At 36.4% G+C, this 16,600-nt stretch overlaps 1 protein-coding gene across 4 annotated transcripts in view; it reads left to right on the top strand.

The window, feature by feature from the left end:
• Positions 1 to 16,600, top strand: part of RRBP1 (ribosome binding protein 1) — a 101,607-nt gene that overhangs the window by 63,695 nt on the left and 21,312 nt on the right. For 3 of the 4 annotated variants that reach the window (XM_039325874.1, XM_039325876.1, XM_039325877.1), the window contains exons 9-12: positions 1,662 to 1,849; positions 2,019 to 2,056; positions 4,191 to 4,281; positions 16,379 to 16,468. In XM_039325874.1, coding sequence (XP_039181808.1) covers positions 1,662 to 1,849; positions 2,019 to 2,056; positions 4,191 to 4,281; positions 16,379 to 16,468 — 407 coding nt within the window. The remainder of the gene's footprint in view (positions 1 to 1,661; positions 1,850 to 2,018; positions 2,057 to 4,190; positions 4,282 to 16,378; positions 16,469 to 16,600) is intronic. The other variant, XM_039325878.1, reaches the window with a different exon arrangement.

Genomic DNA, 16,600 nt, shown 5'->3' with positions numbered 1-16,600 from the left:
ATTAAGGTACTCAGTTACATCTTTGATTTTTGCTCCAGGGAGACTATATACCTCTCTAGATTGACTGCCTGGTCTATAGACTATAGTTTCTGTTCCCCTAAGAATTGAATCTCCTATCACTAATATTCTCTTTTTTCCCTAGGGAAGTCTGGAATACTTTTCTTCCTGTCACAGAATGCTGGGTTGTGCCTCTTTTTAAGAAACTACTGATGAGTGCTCTTTTGTGAGTTTCTGTATATTTTCTTCCAGGTGGAGGCTATGAAAGTGATTGTTCAGTTCCAGAGGGCTTCATTGGAATGAACTAGGGAAGATAGTAATGGCTTTGCTCTTGGTTGTTTTCTTCTAAGAGTGACATGTTTCCATCAGTCTTGCTCTTTAGGTACATATTTAGGCTTGTTTTTTTTTAAAGGAAGCTTGTTCCCTATTCTGTTCAATTTGGGTGTATCGGTTTTCTTCTTTAGGTTCATATATGGAGTCATCATTTTTTTTAGAAGCTGGTTGCTCCCTATTGTGTTTTATTTTGGTGTAGTCTTGTTGTTTAGGTTGGGATCTCTTGCTTTGCTCATTCAGTTTCAGAGTGGCTAGAGTTGCCTCTAAACCCTTTTTCTTCTAGTAATTCAAGTAGTTTACATTTGATACATACATAGTTTGAGTCTTCTGTGGGCATAATCTGAAACATATGGCACACTTTGCAAGTCACTATGATGTCAGTCTCTATCTCTATGACATTTTTCTTTGTTTGCTAAAAAATTAAAATCTTCTAAAAATTTAAATATTCTCTGCATTGCAAAATGTCAGTTTACAATAGTCTACAAAAGTTCTTGACCTTTTGTTCTCTGTCTTGAAAAATTAATCAGTAACATCCCTGTTTAGGTGTCTGTCTCTTTTTCTGTGGTTTCTCCCCCCTTAGATCATTAAGAATTTAAAAATTTCTAAAGAATTACAATAAGTAAATTGTTTTTTTAAATGTTTAGTTAAAATAAAAAAATGAAAAATTGAAAAAAATGAAAAAAGGATTTTATAAAAAAATTGAAAAAAGCATTTTAAAATAAAAAAGATTTAAAATTTTTAAAAAATTATAAAAAATTGAAAAAAATGAAATTGAAGTGTATATTCCCTTTTCATAGATAAATTCCAGCAGATGCTGATCAGCTATCACTTGTAGATGCTTTTATATGGACTCTCACTGAGCAGGAGATTGGATTTGATCATTTTAAAGCCCTATGACAGTGATGGCAAACCTTTTAGAGACTGAGTGCCCAAACTGCAACCCAAAACCCATTTATGCATCGTTGGGTGCTGGGTGGGTATGGCCCATTGGCTGGGTGTGGCCAATTGGATGGGCATGACCCATTGGGTGGGCATGGCTGTGATGGTAACAGCAGACTGGGTGGGACTAAAGTTCAATCAATCAATTCCAACTTTGCAAGATCTTTTTTTTCCCGCAAGAAGTTGAAATTGACTGATTGAACTTTTTTTTTTTTTTTTGCACACGGTGGCGGAGGCCTAAAGCGAAAAAGTTTTGTAATACCCAGCTGAAGGCCTAGGACTGGGGCAATGAGTGCCGCCTCTGGCACCCGTGCCATAGGTTCGCCACCACTGCCCTATGAGAATACTGAAATACATGTTTTTACTAGCATTTACTATTCATTCTTTAACAGAACTTCAGTCTAAACTCTTGTGCTCTGAAACAGAGCTGAAGAGAAAGGTAGAAGAATGTAATAATCTCCACCTTAAATTATCAGATGAAACTTGCATCAACTTTCAGCTTGAAGAAAGGATTAAATCAGTTGAAGCCCTTTTAGAATCAAGCCAAATGAGAGATGCAGAGAAAAACAAAGATATTCAGGTCAGAATTCTCAAATAGTCTTTCTAGTCTCTCATTTTAATAACTGTGTCTCAAAGAGTGGGACTTTTTATGACCATTCTGGTATTATGACAATATTATCTATTATATCACTTGGTATACTTTGGAACATAATGTAATTTTATTTTTTTCGTATTTTTTTCCTATTTAGGAAACAAACGGAGCAGAAATAAGGTGCCTTCTCTTAAGGTAAGGCTGTTGACTTAACATATTGAATTTTGCTATTGATAAACAACTAAAGTTTGGCAAGAACAGTACTTGTCTCAAATCTTTACATGATTGTATAGCTAAGGTGTTATAACTATAGGGTCAACAAAAACAAAATCCATGTTGTAGGATGGTTGTACTAAAATTTTATTACTTATTAGTAGCAATATGGCAGTGTCTTTATATCAGTGTGTGAAGAATGGGGAAGTGAGAAATAAACTGGATGAATTTGAACTCCTAATGTAAGAAGGCAAATAAAGTTTAATTAATTACATTAATGTAATTACAGTATACATAATGAGTAGATAAAATGGAAGGAATGGAAGAGTAACACTATATATAAAAGCAAATGTACCTTTGTAAACAAAATCAATACATTTGTACATGAAGATTCATTTGCATCATACTCGAAGGAAGTAAAAACAATTGAAAGAATTTGCTACAGAATGAAAAGTCAGAAGACTTGTATGATGCCTTCTTAAATCAGATTAGTAAGGATTCATAGGAGAAAAGTATAGTTGTAGTAAATTTGAGTTAGGATATTATCTGTTGGAATTCAAGTTCTGCCAAGAGCAGACAAACAATTTCTGACTTGATTTAATGATAATTTTATCTTTCAGAAAGTAGATGATAAATCAAAAAGAGCAGCTAATATTAGGGTTTGCTGCAGTGGACTTTAATGAGGTGACAGTAATGATATTCTGGGCTAGACGTGATTACATTACCTTGAATGCATTGTAGAACCTCAAGATCTCAAAAAATTAAGTCTTAAAAACTAAGAAAATAATAGACGGAGTCTCTGATTGAAAAAAAATACTGATAGGCATTATCACATTTTAAATTACAAAAAAATGGGAGACATTTTAGAAGCCAGAGCTTACTAATAAACTCCAATAAATAAAAGACATGAACTGGAAGGAAGGATGAATAACCAAGGTCAAATTTTCTTAAAACAGCCAAGTTTGAGCTTTAATATTCTGACATTTTCTTTGAGAAAAGGTAAATATTGGCAGACTGGAAGTAGGCATGTAGGCATGTATGGTTTTTTTCTTCAAAAAAATGAGGAAGAATAATAATCTACTAACTTCATCAGTAGCTAAGGAAGTAAATACAAAATCAAACAGTTTATTAACTATTTGGGAGAAGATATAAGTGAACTAACACAAATTTCTCAAAACAAATAACATTAAAGTAACTTTATATCTTACTTTGATAGTTGCTAGCTTGTGGTTTTAAGATATCCTGATTTTGGAACTCTTAATAATGCCATACAGTATTGAGTAAGTTAACCATGAAACCCATGTCCGTGGTTTAGCATCCAGTCCCCTTTTTTGTATTGTGGAGACCAGAACTGGATGCAGTTTGGAACACTAGTGCAATATAAAGCAGTACTATCACTTCACATGATCTTGATATTACCCTAACCCTAACAAATATTGAAAGATTGCTGTCATATCACCCCAGTCCTCTTCATTAGACTAGACATACTTACAGGTAGTTCCTGTAACTGTTCATCATACAGTTTAGCCTCCAATCCCCTTTTGTTACTATTATTTACTTTTGTTGCTATTGTGTGCACTGTTTCTGGGGTCCCAGCAACATTTTTGTACTATGGTGACCAGACCTGAACACAATATTCCAAGTGTAGTCTTACAAGCGGTACTTTACGTGATCTTGATACAATCTCCCTGTTGATGCAGCCTAGGACCACATTTCCTTTTTCAGCAGCTGAGGCACACTATTAGCTCCTACATAAATGATTATCCACTATGACTCCTCGATCCCTCTCACATATTCTGCTGTGGATAGGGCAAAGTGCTCAAGTCTATCTATTTTTGTCAATGGAAATAATGTCAAAGAAGCAGTGGCAGGTAACATTTATTATGTTGAGTTGTCCCATGTGGAATTGTCCTACAACAAGTTGTCTTGTGGCAAGTTGACTGCAGCAAGATGGCCATGTGAAACAGGCTATAGCGAGAGGGCCACAGCAAGTTGGCCACAACGAGTTGTCCTATTCCAATGCCTTAGCAAAGACCTGAGAATTCTAAATAATCTGACTCATCCCAAAATATAATTCTGTGAAAATAGTGGGTTTTTTAGTGGTCTTTTGTTTCAGGTTACAGGAATCATCCACTCAGGCCTCCACATTGGAGGATGAAGTTTCAAAGTTAAAGCATATGGTTGAACAGCTGAAAATGGAAAACAATGTGAGTAAAACATACATGAATTAAACAAATTAAACAAATTTTAAAAACTCTATGATTTTAATTTTTTATTTTATTTTATTTTATATTTTATAATAAAATTTTAAATTAAAATCTTAAGATTAAATTTATTTTAAAATTGTTTTCTTCTAGCCCTCTTGATATTTTGAGTAGGAATTACTATTTAAATAAAAAAAATGTTCATGAATAATAGTCTGGAAGCCTTTGCAGCTCCAAGATGTTGCCTTCTGGATGATTCAGTCACACATTTCACTAGTAACATATGAGATTCTTTTAATCTCATAATGCGTTTCACTTCCCACTATTATTGGGCCCGGAGCATCTCTTCCTACTGGTCTTAGCCTAGATGCTTGGGCCGGTTTTAGTAAACTACAGTGGAATACAGGTTGCACTTTACCTAATATTCTAGGTGGCTTTAGCTCTATTGTAACTGGCTCAATGACTTTCGCAATTGGAAATGGTCCTATGTATTTGGGACCTAGCTTCCTGCAGAGTAGCTTCAGCTTCAGATATTTTGTAGATAGATACATTTTATTTCATAGGCAGAAATCCTAGTTCGCTTCTTATCTGCCTGTTTTTTCTGACTATCTGTAGCTTTAATGAGAGCTTTTTTTACATTTCCCCATGCTTTTTTGGAGGGAATCTATCCATTCACTTAGGGTTACTGAGGAAGGGGATTCTCTTGGGTATTCCGGCATGGGCATGAATTCCATTCCTATAGCTACTTTAAAGGGGGTGAGCCCTGTGTTACTGTGTACTGTATTGTTGTATGCCACTTCAGCAAATGGCAGGAGTTCCGTCCAATTAGATTGCTGATAGTTGACATAGCAATACAGGTACTTTTCTACCATGGCGTTAGCTTGTTTTGCGGCCCAGTCTGTACTTGGATGAAAAGCTGAGCTGAGGCTTTGAGAGGATCTATAAGCCTTATAAATTCATGCCAAAATTTTGCCCCTCAGCCTGAGATGATCCATTTTGGCACTCCATGCAATTGGTAGAAGTGTTGTAGGAATATATTGGCCAGCTTCTGGGCTCATTTGTCTGATAGCAAAGCAGTGAAGGACTTTATTGAAGCTTGCTTCTGCTTACTCAACCTGGGTGATAACAGTTTGTTCCCAACCAATACTCCGCTCCCTCCCATCTTTTGGTTGTAGCCAGACAAAATGGAGGAGCCCTTTGCTGACAGTGCTTAACTAGCTCAAAAGTGGTACTCTTTTCCTCACAACTCACCCCATTGCAGGCTAAATACCCTATGATGATGCCGGATAGGTTTGATGGCACTTTGATTCCCACCTTCTTTGGGCAATGCCAGCTGTACATGAGCCCATGCCTGGAGGACTTTGCCATGCACTGGGACAAAGTGACCTTCCTGATTAATCTCTTGATAGGGTCTGCAGCTGTAAATGTGAACTGTAAATGTAATCTGTAAATGTGCAGACTGCAAATAGCAGGAGATATGACAGTGGCATCAGTCCTTCACAGATTACATCTACAACTTCCAAGTGGTCAGCCAAGACATTCAGAGGAACGAGGCCGCTTTGATGGTGAAATGGGACCTTTAGGCTCCCACCCTTGGCCATGCCTCCTTCTCGAGCCTCCTGCCTCCACCCATTTGCCTCCAGCATTCTTCCTCACTGGCCTGCCCCTGCTCATTCTCCCTGGCCAATGGGCCCGCACCATCCGCCTCATGCCCTTTGGCCCAGCCCATTCACTGAGAGCCTTTGTCATGGGCTTTTGGCTGCATGGGACAGTTAGCTGCCAGCCAATTGGGTGGGTGGCAGGGAGAAGCCATGGTGTTGCAGGTGAACAGCAGTGTGCGGTGGGCAATTGCAGGGGCTGTATTGTGGGATGGGTGCACAGGCCAATGGCAGGCAGGCGCAGCTTCTTTGATTGCTGAGGGCGCAGGCGAATAGCAAGGAAAGTGTGGTTCCTGTGATTGGGGGGCAGTGCATTATCTGGTACATTCTCATGTATTAAGCAAGCAAAGCACCAAATGTCTGTCTCAGAAACATATTATCGGCTTCTGGTTATGGTGCTGTGGCGAGGCAGATGCAGGAAGACAAGCTCCGTATTCCGCATTTGATTTTCCTCCACTGGGGGACCCTGGAAAGAATCGAAAGCCACCCCGTAGAGGTGACAAGTGAGGAGGGGACCCTTGTTTGATCACGGGGGGGGTGTGTGGCAGCCCTCTCGTTTGATCCAAGGAAGCCCTCCAAACTGGCGGGGGGAAGACTGGCTACATTCGCGTAGCCAGTCAGAAGCTGCTGTCAACGAAACACATCAAGCACTACCAAGCAAACTTCCAGCAACGTGGATGAAACTGGGTGAGACCTAAGCCTCTCTTTATGATTTTTCCTGAAAATCTGCCCAAAGCACTCCCCCTGAGAAGAAGGAAAAGGGAACTTCCATCCCATTCCCTCAGGAAAGAGGCAAATTGATTACATATATATGTATATGTATGTGTGTGTATATACATATATATATCCAAATTTCTTTTTCTGACAAAGAATTAAAGAATTAAATTGGGAGACTAAGATGGCCATTTCGAGCTCATTCTGCTCTCTTCAGTTAGCCACACCCTTTATGGCCATCTTAGTCTCCCAATTTAATTCTTTAATTCTTTGTCAGAAAAAGAAATTTGGATTTGTAATGTTTCGCAGTTGCAACTTGAGCCTGCTTAACGCCCCTAGTTGGGGGCTGCAAGGCAAAAGAGATTGTAAAAAAAAAGTAAAACTGCAGTATAGCAGTTAAAAAATGTCAAGGTGTAATCAATTAGACATCTGTCTGAAAAACTTCCTACATATATATATATAAGAAAAGATTGACGACCGTGTGGATGAGGTGGTTGGTAATGTTGAAATATTACAAGACAGAGTTGAAAAAATAGAAGATAATGTGGATGTTGCACAGAATGAAATTATAATGTCACAATATAGAGAAATGGAGTATGCTTTGAGAATAAGAGGCTTGAAGGAAAATGTTCAGGAGAATTTGAAAGAAGAAATTGCAGCAGAACTGGCTACTATTTTAGAATGTGATCCTGAAGGAATGTTGAGAAATATAGAAAAGATTTTCAGAGTTAATTCGTGGGTTGCAAAACAGAGAAAATTACCAAGAGATGTGGTGGTTTACTTTGCTAGAAAATCACTTCGTAATGAAATTATACAGGCTTTCTACAAGCAAAGATTTCAGACTGCAGCTCAGGATGTGATAGTTTTAAAGGAAATACCTTCCAAAATTCTCAGAAAAGGAAAAAACTTTGCTTTTTTGGCTGAAGAACTTAAGAAATGACAAATTCAATTTAGATGGGATATACCTGTGGGGATAGTGGTGACCTATGTTGGCACACAATATTGTCTTAATACAATTCCAAAAGCAAGAGATTTTTATGTTACTGTTTTAAAAGGAGGTCTACCACCATCTCCAAGATCAAAAAAGGAAGAGAGCAAGGCAGAAGCACAGCTGAATGTAGATTCAATACCATTTTTGGGAGAAGAATTGTTGGTGGAATCTATGCAATAGAGTTTGCAAATAACGGAAGACCCAAGAGAACAGAGAATTACACGTGCTGCTCATAAACGCAGAGAAAGAGAACAACAACAACAACAGCAACAACAACAAAAGGTAGATGATGGAGTTTCATCACAGTCTACTTCGGAGCCAGTGGGAGGAGCAAGGCCAAAGAGATCATCGACTGCAAATCTAGAGGTTTTGTTCCAAAGGCTTCAACCTGCCAAGAATGGCAAAGCTTCTAACCTGGAATGTTAATGGTCTCAATTCACCACAGAAAAGAAAGAAAGTCTTTCATTATTTGAAACAACACAGAAATGATATTATTTGTTTACAAGAGACTCATATTACTTCTAAAGATCAAAAATATTTGTTTAACCCCCGGCTGGGGGTACATTTCATAGCTCCTGCTTTGCAGAAAAAAGGAGGTGTAGTTATTTATGTGAGAAAGGAGCTTTTACCGAAATTAATTGATTTTGATCCACAAGGAAGATATGTCATTATTGATTTATTAATAAATGATAAGAGAACTCTTCTTGTTGGATTATATGCTTCCAATCAACAACAAAAAATTTTTACAAGATGATTCCCCAGAAATTAATTTCTTTGGACTACAAGTCAGTTATTATGATGGGAGATTGGAATGGTGTTCTAGATCCAAGTAAAGATAAGAAGGGTTCTTCTAAAATCTCTAATCATGCAAGACTTCCTAAAGCTTTTTTTGATTTAAAGGATGATTTGGAACTTAGAGACATTTGGAGAGAATGGAACATTGAGGAAAAAGATTTTACTTTTTTTTCAGATAGGCACCAATCTTATTCTAGAATTGACTTCTTTTTAGTTACTAATGATTTTTCTTCTAGGGTGAAGAATACCAAGATATTTCCTAGAATAATTTCAAATCATAGTCCTGTGTGGTTGGAAATTTCGTTGGAAGACGGGACTAGAAGGTCTTGGAGGTTGAATGAGAATTTATTTAGATATGAAGAGAATATACAGAGATGTAGAGGTTATTTAAAGGAATTTTTTGCTTGGAACATGAATAAGGGTACCTCGATGCCAATGGTATGGGATTCTAGTAAAGCATATATGAGAGGGATTTTGATTTCTATGAATAAAGCTCATAGATGTAAACAGATTCAGAAATGTAAAGAGTTGGAAGATGAGATTAAATGTAAGGAAAAGATTTTAATATCTAACCCAATGGATAATAATATAAAGGTTTCTATAACTCTGCTTAAGGAGCAATTTAATATGTTAATAGCAGATCAGATGGCAACTAATTTGAGGTATATGAAACTCAATACATTTTGTAATGCAAATAAACCTGGTAGATGGTTGGCTTATCAATTGCGTAAGAAACAGAAATCGAGGACTATAGATAAAATAATTTATAAAGGTAAAGAAGTGTATCAACAAAAACTGATTAAAAAGTCTTTTTTAGATTTTTATTCAAAGCTATATGCTAGTGAAACTATACAAATTTCAGACATAGAAAAATATTTACAGGAAGCACATTTTCCTAGACTTACGAGTGACCAATGTGAGGGGATTAATGGTTTAATTACGTCTGAGGAGATTATTTCTGCAATTAAACAACTGAAGGTTGGCAAGACTCCAGGTATGGATGGACTAACATAATTTTTATTGAAAGTCGTAGAGGAAATGAACTTTGGAGATAAATTTTTGTGTGCTCTCAAGGCCATATATCAGCAACAATTGGCACAAATTATAATTAATGGGGGATTAACAGATGTATTTAAAATAGAAAAAGGTACGAGACAGGGTTGTCCCTTATCCCCCTTACTATTTGTATTAACAATGGAGATTTTACTTATTAAAATTCGAGATTCATCTAGATTAAAAGGAATAAAAATAAGTAAGACTGATTATAGGCTGAGAGCTTTTGCTGTTGATTTGGTTGTGACGTTATCCTATCCAACAGATTTGGTCAGAGATTTGGTTGAAATTTTAGCACAGTATGGACAGGTCTCTGGTTTTAAGGTGAACAAGAATAAAACTAAAATATTATTGAAAAATATGTCTACGAAGGGAAAAGATATTATAGTTGAGGCAACAGGTTATGAAGTAGTTAATAAGGTTAAGTATTTGGGAATATATATTACAACATCTAATGGAAAATTGTATAAGAATAATTATGAACGCTTATGGGTAAAAGTACAAAAAGATTTAAATGATTGGCAAAAATTACAACTATCGTTACTGGGGAGAATCTAAGTAGTAAAGATGAATGTTCTACCAAAGTTTCTTTTTTTGTTTCAGATGATACCTATTTTAAAAAAGGATGCTAATTTGGATGAGTGGCAGAAGGGTAGCAATAAATTTATTTGGGGTGGGAAGAAATCAAGGGTAAAGTTTAAGATTTTACAAGATGCTCGAGAAAGAGGTGGACTTAAAGCACCTAATTTGAAATTATATTATGATGCGGCCAATTTAACTTTAGTAAGTGACTGGCTTAATTTAACAAATAAAAATATTCTTGCTCTTGAAGGTTGGGATTTATTATATGGCTGGCATGCATATTTAATTTTTGATAAGAAAGTAGATTGGGTTTTTAAGTCACACATTTTAAGAAATGCTTTACTTTGAGTTTGGAAGAAGTATTATTATAAGTTAAATTATAAAATACCTATTTGGGGGATTCCTGGACAAGCAATTCAGGGGATTCCTAAGGGGGTGAATTTTGATAATATTTCATATAAAGAGTTACTTATTTGGTCGGGTACTGATTGGCAACTAAAGTCTTCAGATGTGCTAAGGCAAGAAAATATTTTACAATCATGGTTTCAATATTTGCAAATAGTGGAGAGGTGGACCTTAGATAAGAAAGTGGGAATTACTTTAGTAGATGAAAATTTGGTAATTCAGATTAAAGATCAGAAATGTGCTCATATTAAAAGAATTTACAATGAGTTAATAAAATTGGATTCGGAAACAGAGTTAGTAAAAGATTGTATGATTAAATGGGCTCAGAATATTCAGGAACCAATTTCCTTGGATTTATGGGAGGTAATTTGGATTAGAAATGTTAAATTTACGCAGGCTCAAAACTTGAGGGAAAATTTTTATAAAATGTTTTATAGATGGCATCTGGATCCTAAAAAGTTGTCTTATATGTACCCGAACCTGCAACCTAAATGTTGGAGATGTGGTTGCTTGGATGCAACTTATTTTCATGTTTGGTGGACTTGTAAAAATATTAAAGCTGTTTGGATTATGATTTTGTGGAACATTCAAAAGGTTTTTAAAAGGAAGATTAAGTTTGTTGTTGTTAATTGCGAAGTCGTGTCCGACCCATCGCGACCCCATGGACAATGTTCCTCCAGGTCTTCCTGTCCTCTACCATCTTCTGGAGTCCATTTAAATTCACACCTACTGCTTCAGTGACTCCATCCAGCCATCTCATTCTCTGTCGTCCCCTTCTTCTATTGCCCTCAATTATTATCCAATGGATTTAAGGTAAGAGCCTTTTCCTTAGTTTTAATCTTTAATTCCAACTCTCTACGTTTCTGCATCTCTTTGCATCTATACGCATTATTCATATGAATCAAGACCCCTCTCATATATGCTTTACTGGCGTCCCATACCATTGGCATCGAAGTACCCTTATGCATATTCAAAAGAAAAAAAATCCTTTAAATAATCTCTGCATCTCTATACATTCCCCTCAAATCTAAATAAATTTTCATTCAATCTCCAAGTCCTTCTATTCCCGTCTTCAGTAGATAACTCCATCCATACAGGACTATGATCTGACAATATTCTTGGAAATATCTTAGCATTCTTCACCCTAGAAAAAAGATTATTAGTAATTTAAAAAAAAATTCTGGAATAGACTGATGCCTGTCCGAAAAGAAGGTAAAGTCTTTTTCTTCCATATTCCGTTCACGCCAAATATCTTGAAGTTCCAAATCATCCTTCAAGTCAAAAAAAGATTTAGGTAATTTTGCATGATTAGGAGATTTAAAAGAACCCTTCTTGTCTTTACTTGAATCTAAAACACCATTCCAATCTCCCATCATAATTACTTATTTGTCATCCAATTGAACTATTTTCTGATGTAACATCTTATAAAAATGTTTTGTTGCTGGTTAGGAGCATATAGTCCAATGACAAGACTTCTCTTGCTATTTAATAAGTCAATAATAACATATCTTCCTAGTGGGTCAGAACCAATTAACTTTGGTGATAAGTCTTTCCTCACATAAATAACTACACCTGCTTTTTTCTGCAGAGCAGAGGCTATGAAATGTACTCCCAGCCAAGAGTTAATCAAATATTTTTCATCTTTTAAAGCAATATGAGTCTCTTGCATACATATAACATCATTCTTGTGTTGTTTCAAATAGTAAAATACTTTCTTTCTTTTCTGTGGTGAATTCAAGCCATTAACATTCCATGTCAGAAACTTTGCCATGTCTCATGGCTTGAAGCCTTTGGAACACTGCATCTAAATCTGCAGTTGAGGACCTCTTCGGTCTTGTTCCTCCCACTGGCTCAGAGGAAGCCACCTGTGTTGTAACTCCAGAATCTACCTTTTGTTGTTCTTTTTTTCTACGTTTATGAGCTGCACGAGTCATTCTCTGTTCTCTTGGGTCTTCTCTTATCTCCAAACACTGTTGCATAGATTCAGCCAACTCTTCTCCTGTTGGTGACCTAGATCCTGCAGCCAACTGTCCTTCAAACTTACTTTCATTTCTTCTAGATCTTGGAGATGGTGGTGCGCCTGCTTTCAGCACAGAAACATAAAAATCTCTTGCTTTTAAAATTGTATATAATCTATAACGTGTTCCAACATAATTCACCACTATGCCAACAGTTACATCCCATCTAAATTGAATTTGCCACTTCTTGAGCTCCTCAGCCAAAAAAAGCAAAATCCTTTCTTTTAAAATTATGACGTCTTGAGCTGCAATTTGAAATCTTTGGTTATAAAAGGCTTGTATAATTTCATTACGAAGTGATCTTCTAGAAAAATAGATAACCACATCTCTTAGTAAATTTCTCTGCTTCATAATCCACTAATTTACTCTAAAGATTTTTTCAATATCTCTCAACATTTCTTCAATTCCACATCCTAAAATAGATGCCAATCTGCAGCAATCTCTTCTTTCAAATTCTCTTTCACATTCTCTTTCAACCCTCTTATTCTCAAAGCAAACTCCATGTCTCTATATTGTGACATTACAATTTCATTCTGTGCTGCATCCACATTATTTTCAACTCTTTCAATTCTTCCTTCCAATCTTTCAACATTTCCAACCACTTCATCCACTCTGTCATCCAGCCTTTCTACATGGGCTGCAAGCCCCTTAACAGCCAACAGAATATCTTCCCTCATCTCATGATTTTTTGCCTCCAAAAGCTCTTCTGTCTCAGATCTAATCTTTTGTATAGCTTTCTCCAAAGAATTCTGAACCACATTCTGTATATCTTTAAGTGTAAATGCTGGAGGTGGGGAGGGTGGTGGAGACTTTGGCTTAGTTTGCTGTGTAGTCTGTGTTACTGGAGAGGAAATTGAAACTTTAGGCAAAGAAGAAATTGCATGACGTTTTGAAGCCATTTAAAAGAAAAAAAGAGAAAAAAGAATTGAAGAATAAAGAAAAGAAAAAAGCCAATTCTTATAACAAGACAAAATAGAGGAATAATAAAAACAATTCCCCCATAAAAAAGGGCAGAGTCAGTTATTTTAGAGACTTTGTTACCAAGCAAAAGTAAAAGTTCTCAGACAAAGAAGCAAAATTCCTCCACAACAGGATTCCTCCGCCATTTTTTCCTTTCACTCCCTTTGTTAGAATAATTAACTGGAAAAGATATTAATTCTTTCTTGAGTTAAAGTAGAAATTCAAAATCACAATTCAAGTCCTCCTGAACAACTCTGTCTGATTTAAATATTACTCACAATTCTCTTTAAGCAGCAGATGTGGAGGTTATGTCTGGCTGCGTTCCGGAGAACAAAGGCTTCCTGGAATGCGGAGACAATCCAGACTTCGAAAGAGCTGTCACCCTTCGTCTCCCCCCCCAAAAAAAACTTCGGGAGACTAGAGGAGCTCAATTTCTATCTGGAAATACTCACCTCCCTCCCTTTGCCCGGGAGGAAGGTTTCAAGCCGCAAAACAGCTGATCGACGCTGTTTTGCCGGCTTTTACACATTTCCAAGACAGGAGGCTAAGAAAAAAGCCTCCATCAGTGCAGCGATCACCACAGGAAGTTCCAATTAAAGTATTTTTGTGAAGATATTCCTCAGAGATTTTTTCATTCTTTCTCTCTTAGTTTTTCCCATCATCTTTTTTCTTTCAAATTCTTGATGTGTAGGTTATCTTTTCCATGTCCAGTATTTGCTGGAAGTTTTTGTCCATCTGAATCTTTCTATTATTAAATTCCATCTTAAAGTTATATTCAGTTTTTTGCTTTACATGATCTCTCTCTCTTTGTTTTCTGATCCTTTATTTGTTATGACGTTAAATTGAGAATGCATTCATTTAAATTTTCAAATTCATTTTTAATTTCCTCATGGTTTGAAATTAATGTCATTTGTATTTGTTGTAACATAACATACATTTCCTCCTGGAAAGTATTTATTTTTTCTTGATATATTCTTTCTGCAGACTCTGATGTTCCATAATGAGCAAATATCCTTTCTCTGCCAATTGCTTTAAAGTTACAGTTTAAAAAATATTTATAGTCCAGGAAGGTCAATTTTTTTTTCTAATTTTTATAGAAATAGTCCACAATGTTTTCTTTTCTTTTATTACAGCAGTTCTTTGTTTGGTTAAAGCTTTGAAGGTCACAATAACAAGTTTTTTTCCTGGGCTGTATATTTAGTGCAGTATTTTCATCCACCACTAAATGTCAGCACCAGTCCATCTTTTACTTTTCAAAACAAATAAGCCATTTATCTCTGTCAATAATCTTTTGCCAGGAAACTCTTAATAAATTCCATCGATTTCACTTTTTCCAAGGTTAAATCTTATATTAATTTTATTTCCATGTATTTTTATTCACCATAAATTTAATTTGCCACTTCTGTTTAGAAGAGGGTGGAGCAAAGACCCCCCCTCTCACTTTTGGAAGATTTTTACTTCTGGGGATTTTTCTTTTTTTTTTTTCCAGGAAATCAGATAGAAGAGAAAGAATCAATATTCTTACCCAGTTCAATCACGCTGTTTACAATCGCTTAATTTTGGCTTTGGCTGCCTGTAGCTTGGGCTAGACTCATGAATGATGCTAGCCTTTCTTCTGTTGGTTTCTGGAGAGCTTTCCCCAGGTGTCCGGATTGACCACCATCTCCTTAGGCTCGGCGTGGCTTCCCTCCTTCTTTGCCACCTCTCCGGGTGGCTGTTGGCCCATTGAGGGTCCCCAGAAAGAAATCAGCCGTAGGGTGCAGAGCCCCACAATCCCTCGGCTGTTGCAATAACTGTGCAAAACCGGAAGCCCACAAATGATTTTTTTTGTATGCAAGGGCCCAGGGCGTATGACTGCCAAGTGTCCAGCCAAGCTTAAGAGCTTTCGGAGAGAAATAGCAAGGGCCATACCTGTGAGGAGGTACCTTGTTTTTGGACCACAAATTTCCCCCCTCCCTTGTAAATCAGCTCTGGTGAATATTGGATTTAGTTTGTGGGACTGTGTTGCACTGACTATGGGTAACTGCCTTCGGGAAAGTTTGGGGTAGAACTTTACCGGCCATTGTAGAGCCATTTGTCATGGGATAGCAGAGCAATAAAGGACTTTATTGAAGCCCGCATCTGCCTAAACAACCTGGATCATAACATACACTTTCAGCATATAAAAGTTGGTGGGGGTGGTCTTGGTGATTTCTTGATTGGGCTCTTGTTTATTGTTAGCTGTTTTGCAGTTCCTTGATTATTATTTGCTTCTTGATTGTTGGGCTAATGTTAATCTTGGTGTTGATCTCTGCTCATCTCGGTATTAATTGCTGGTAAGGCAGTGTTTTGGGCTTTCTGTTTCTTTTTGATTAAGCAGAAATTACATCACTCACTACTACAGTAAGCACTGATGATGTTGCCAATTTGGTAATGAAACATCTGCAAGAAAACAACCAAGCTCAGAGAACACCAAGATCCACAGTTCAACCTGAGCTACAACTATTCTCTTCTATCAGTATCTCCAATATTTCTACCCATTTTTAGTTCATCAATGCTGAAGATACAAGTGAAATAGAAATAATATTTGAACAACAAATATTATCACTGAGAACACCAGGAATCTTTCTATATATAACAATGAAACTTAAAAGAAAACTGCTTTTAGAAGGCAAAGTCCGCTGACTTATTAACAAAAGTCACTTTAAATATTAAATGGGAGGATGAAGTAACAGTATTTTCCTTGATATTCATAATTCATATGAGGGAATAGCTATAAATCAATATGAACAGCAACTTTCCCAACTCCATTCCTTTCATCTCTACTTATATATCATTTTTGCAACCAGAAGGAAAAAAATTGTTATACATAATTCTTAAAATGATTGTTTTTCTAAATTTGTTTGTGTTACTTTTTTAATGATGTATTATCACACTTTTTTAAGGACCTGACAATTTCATTAAGAGAAACAAATGAGGCACTGCGCACACTACAAGCAAAATGTGATCAGTATAGGAATATTCTCACAGAGACGGTAAGCAAAACTGCATTTGTCTATCTGAACAAATAAATTGTTTCTAATTTCCCATTAGCACTGATGAAGTTCCCTAACATTTGACCAAAGAGAGAAACAACCTGGAATTAAAGAGAAACTTCCTGACAGTTA

Source organism: Crotalus tigris, unplaced genomic scaffold, assembly GCF_016545835.1.
Source record: "Crotalus tigris isolate CLP2741 ecotype Arizona unplaced genomic scaffold, ASM1654583v1 scf7180000024339.11422700, whole genome shotgun sequence".
Taxonomy (NCBI): Eukaryota; Metazoa; Chordata; class Lepidosauria; order Squamata; family Viperidae; genus Crotalus; species Crotalus tigris.
Note: the sequence above shows the minus strand (reverse complement) of the source record. Positions and strands in the feature narration are given on the sequence as shown.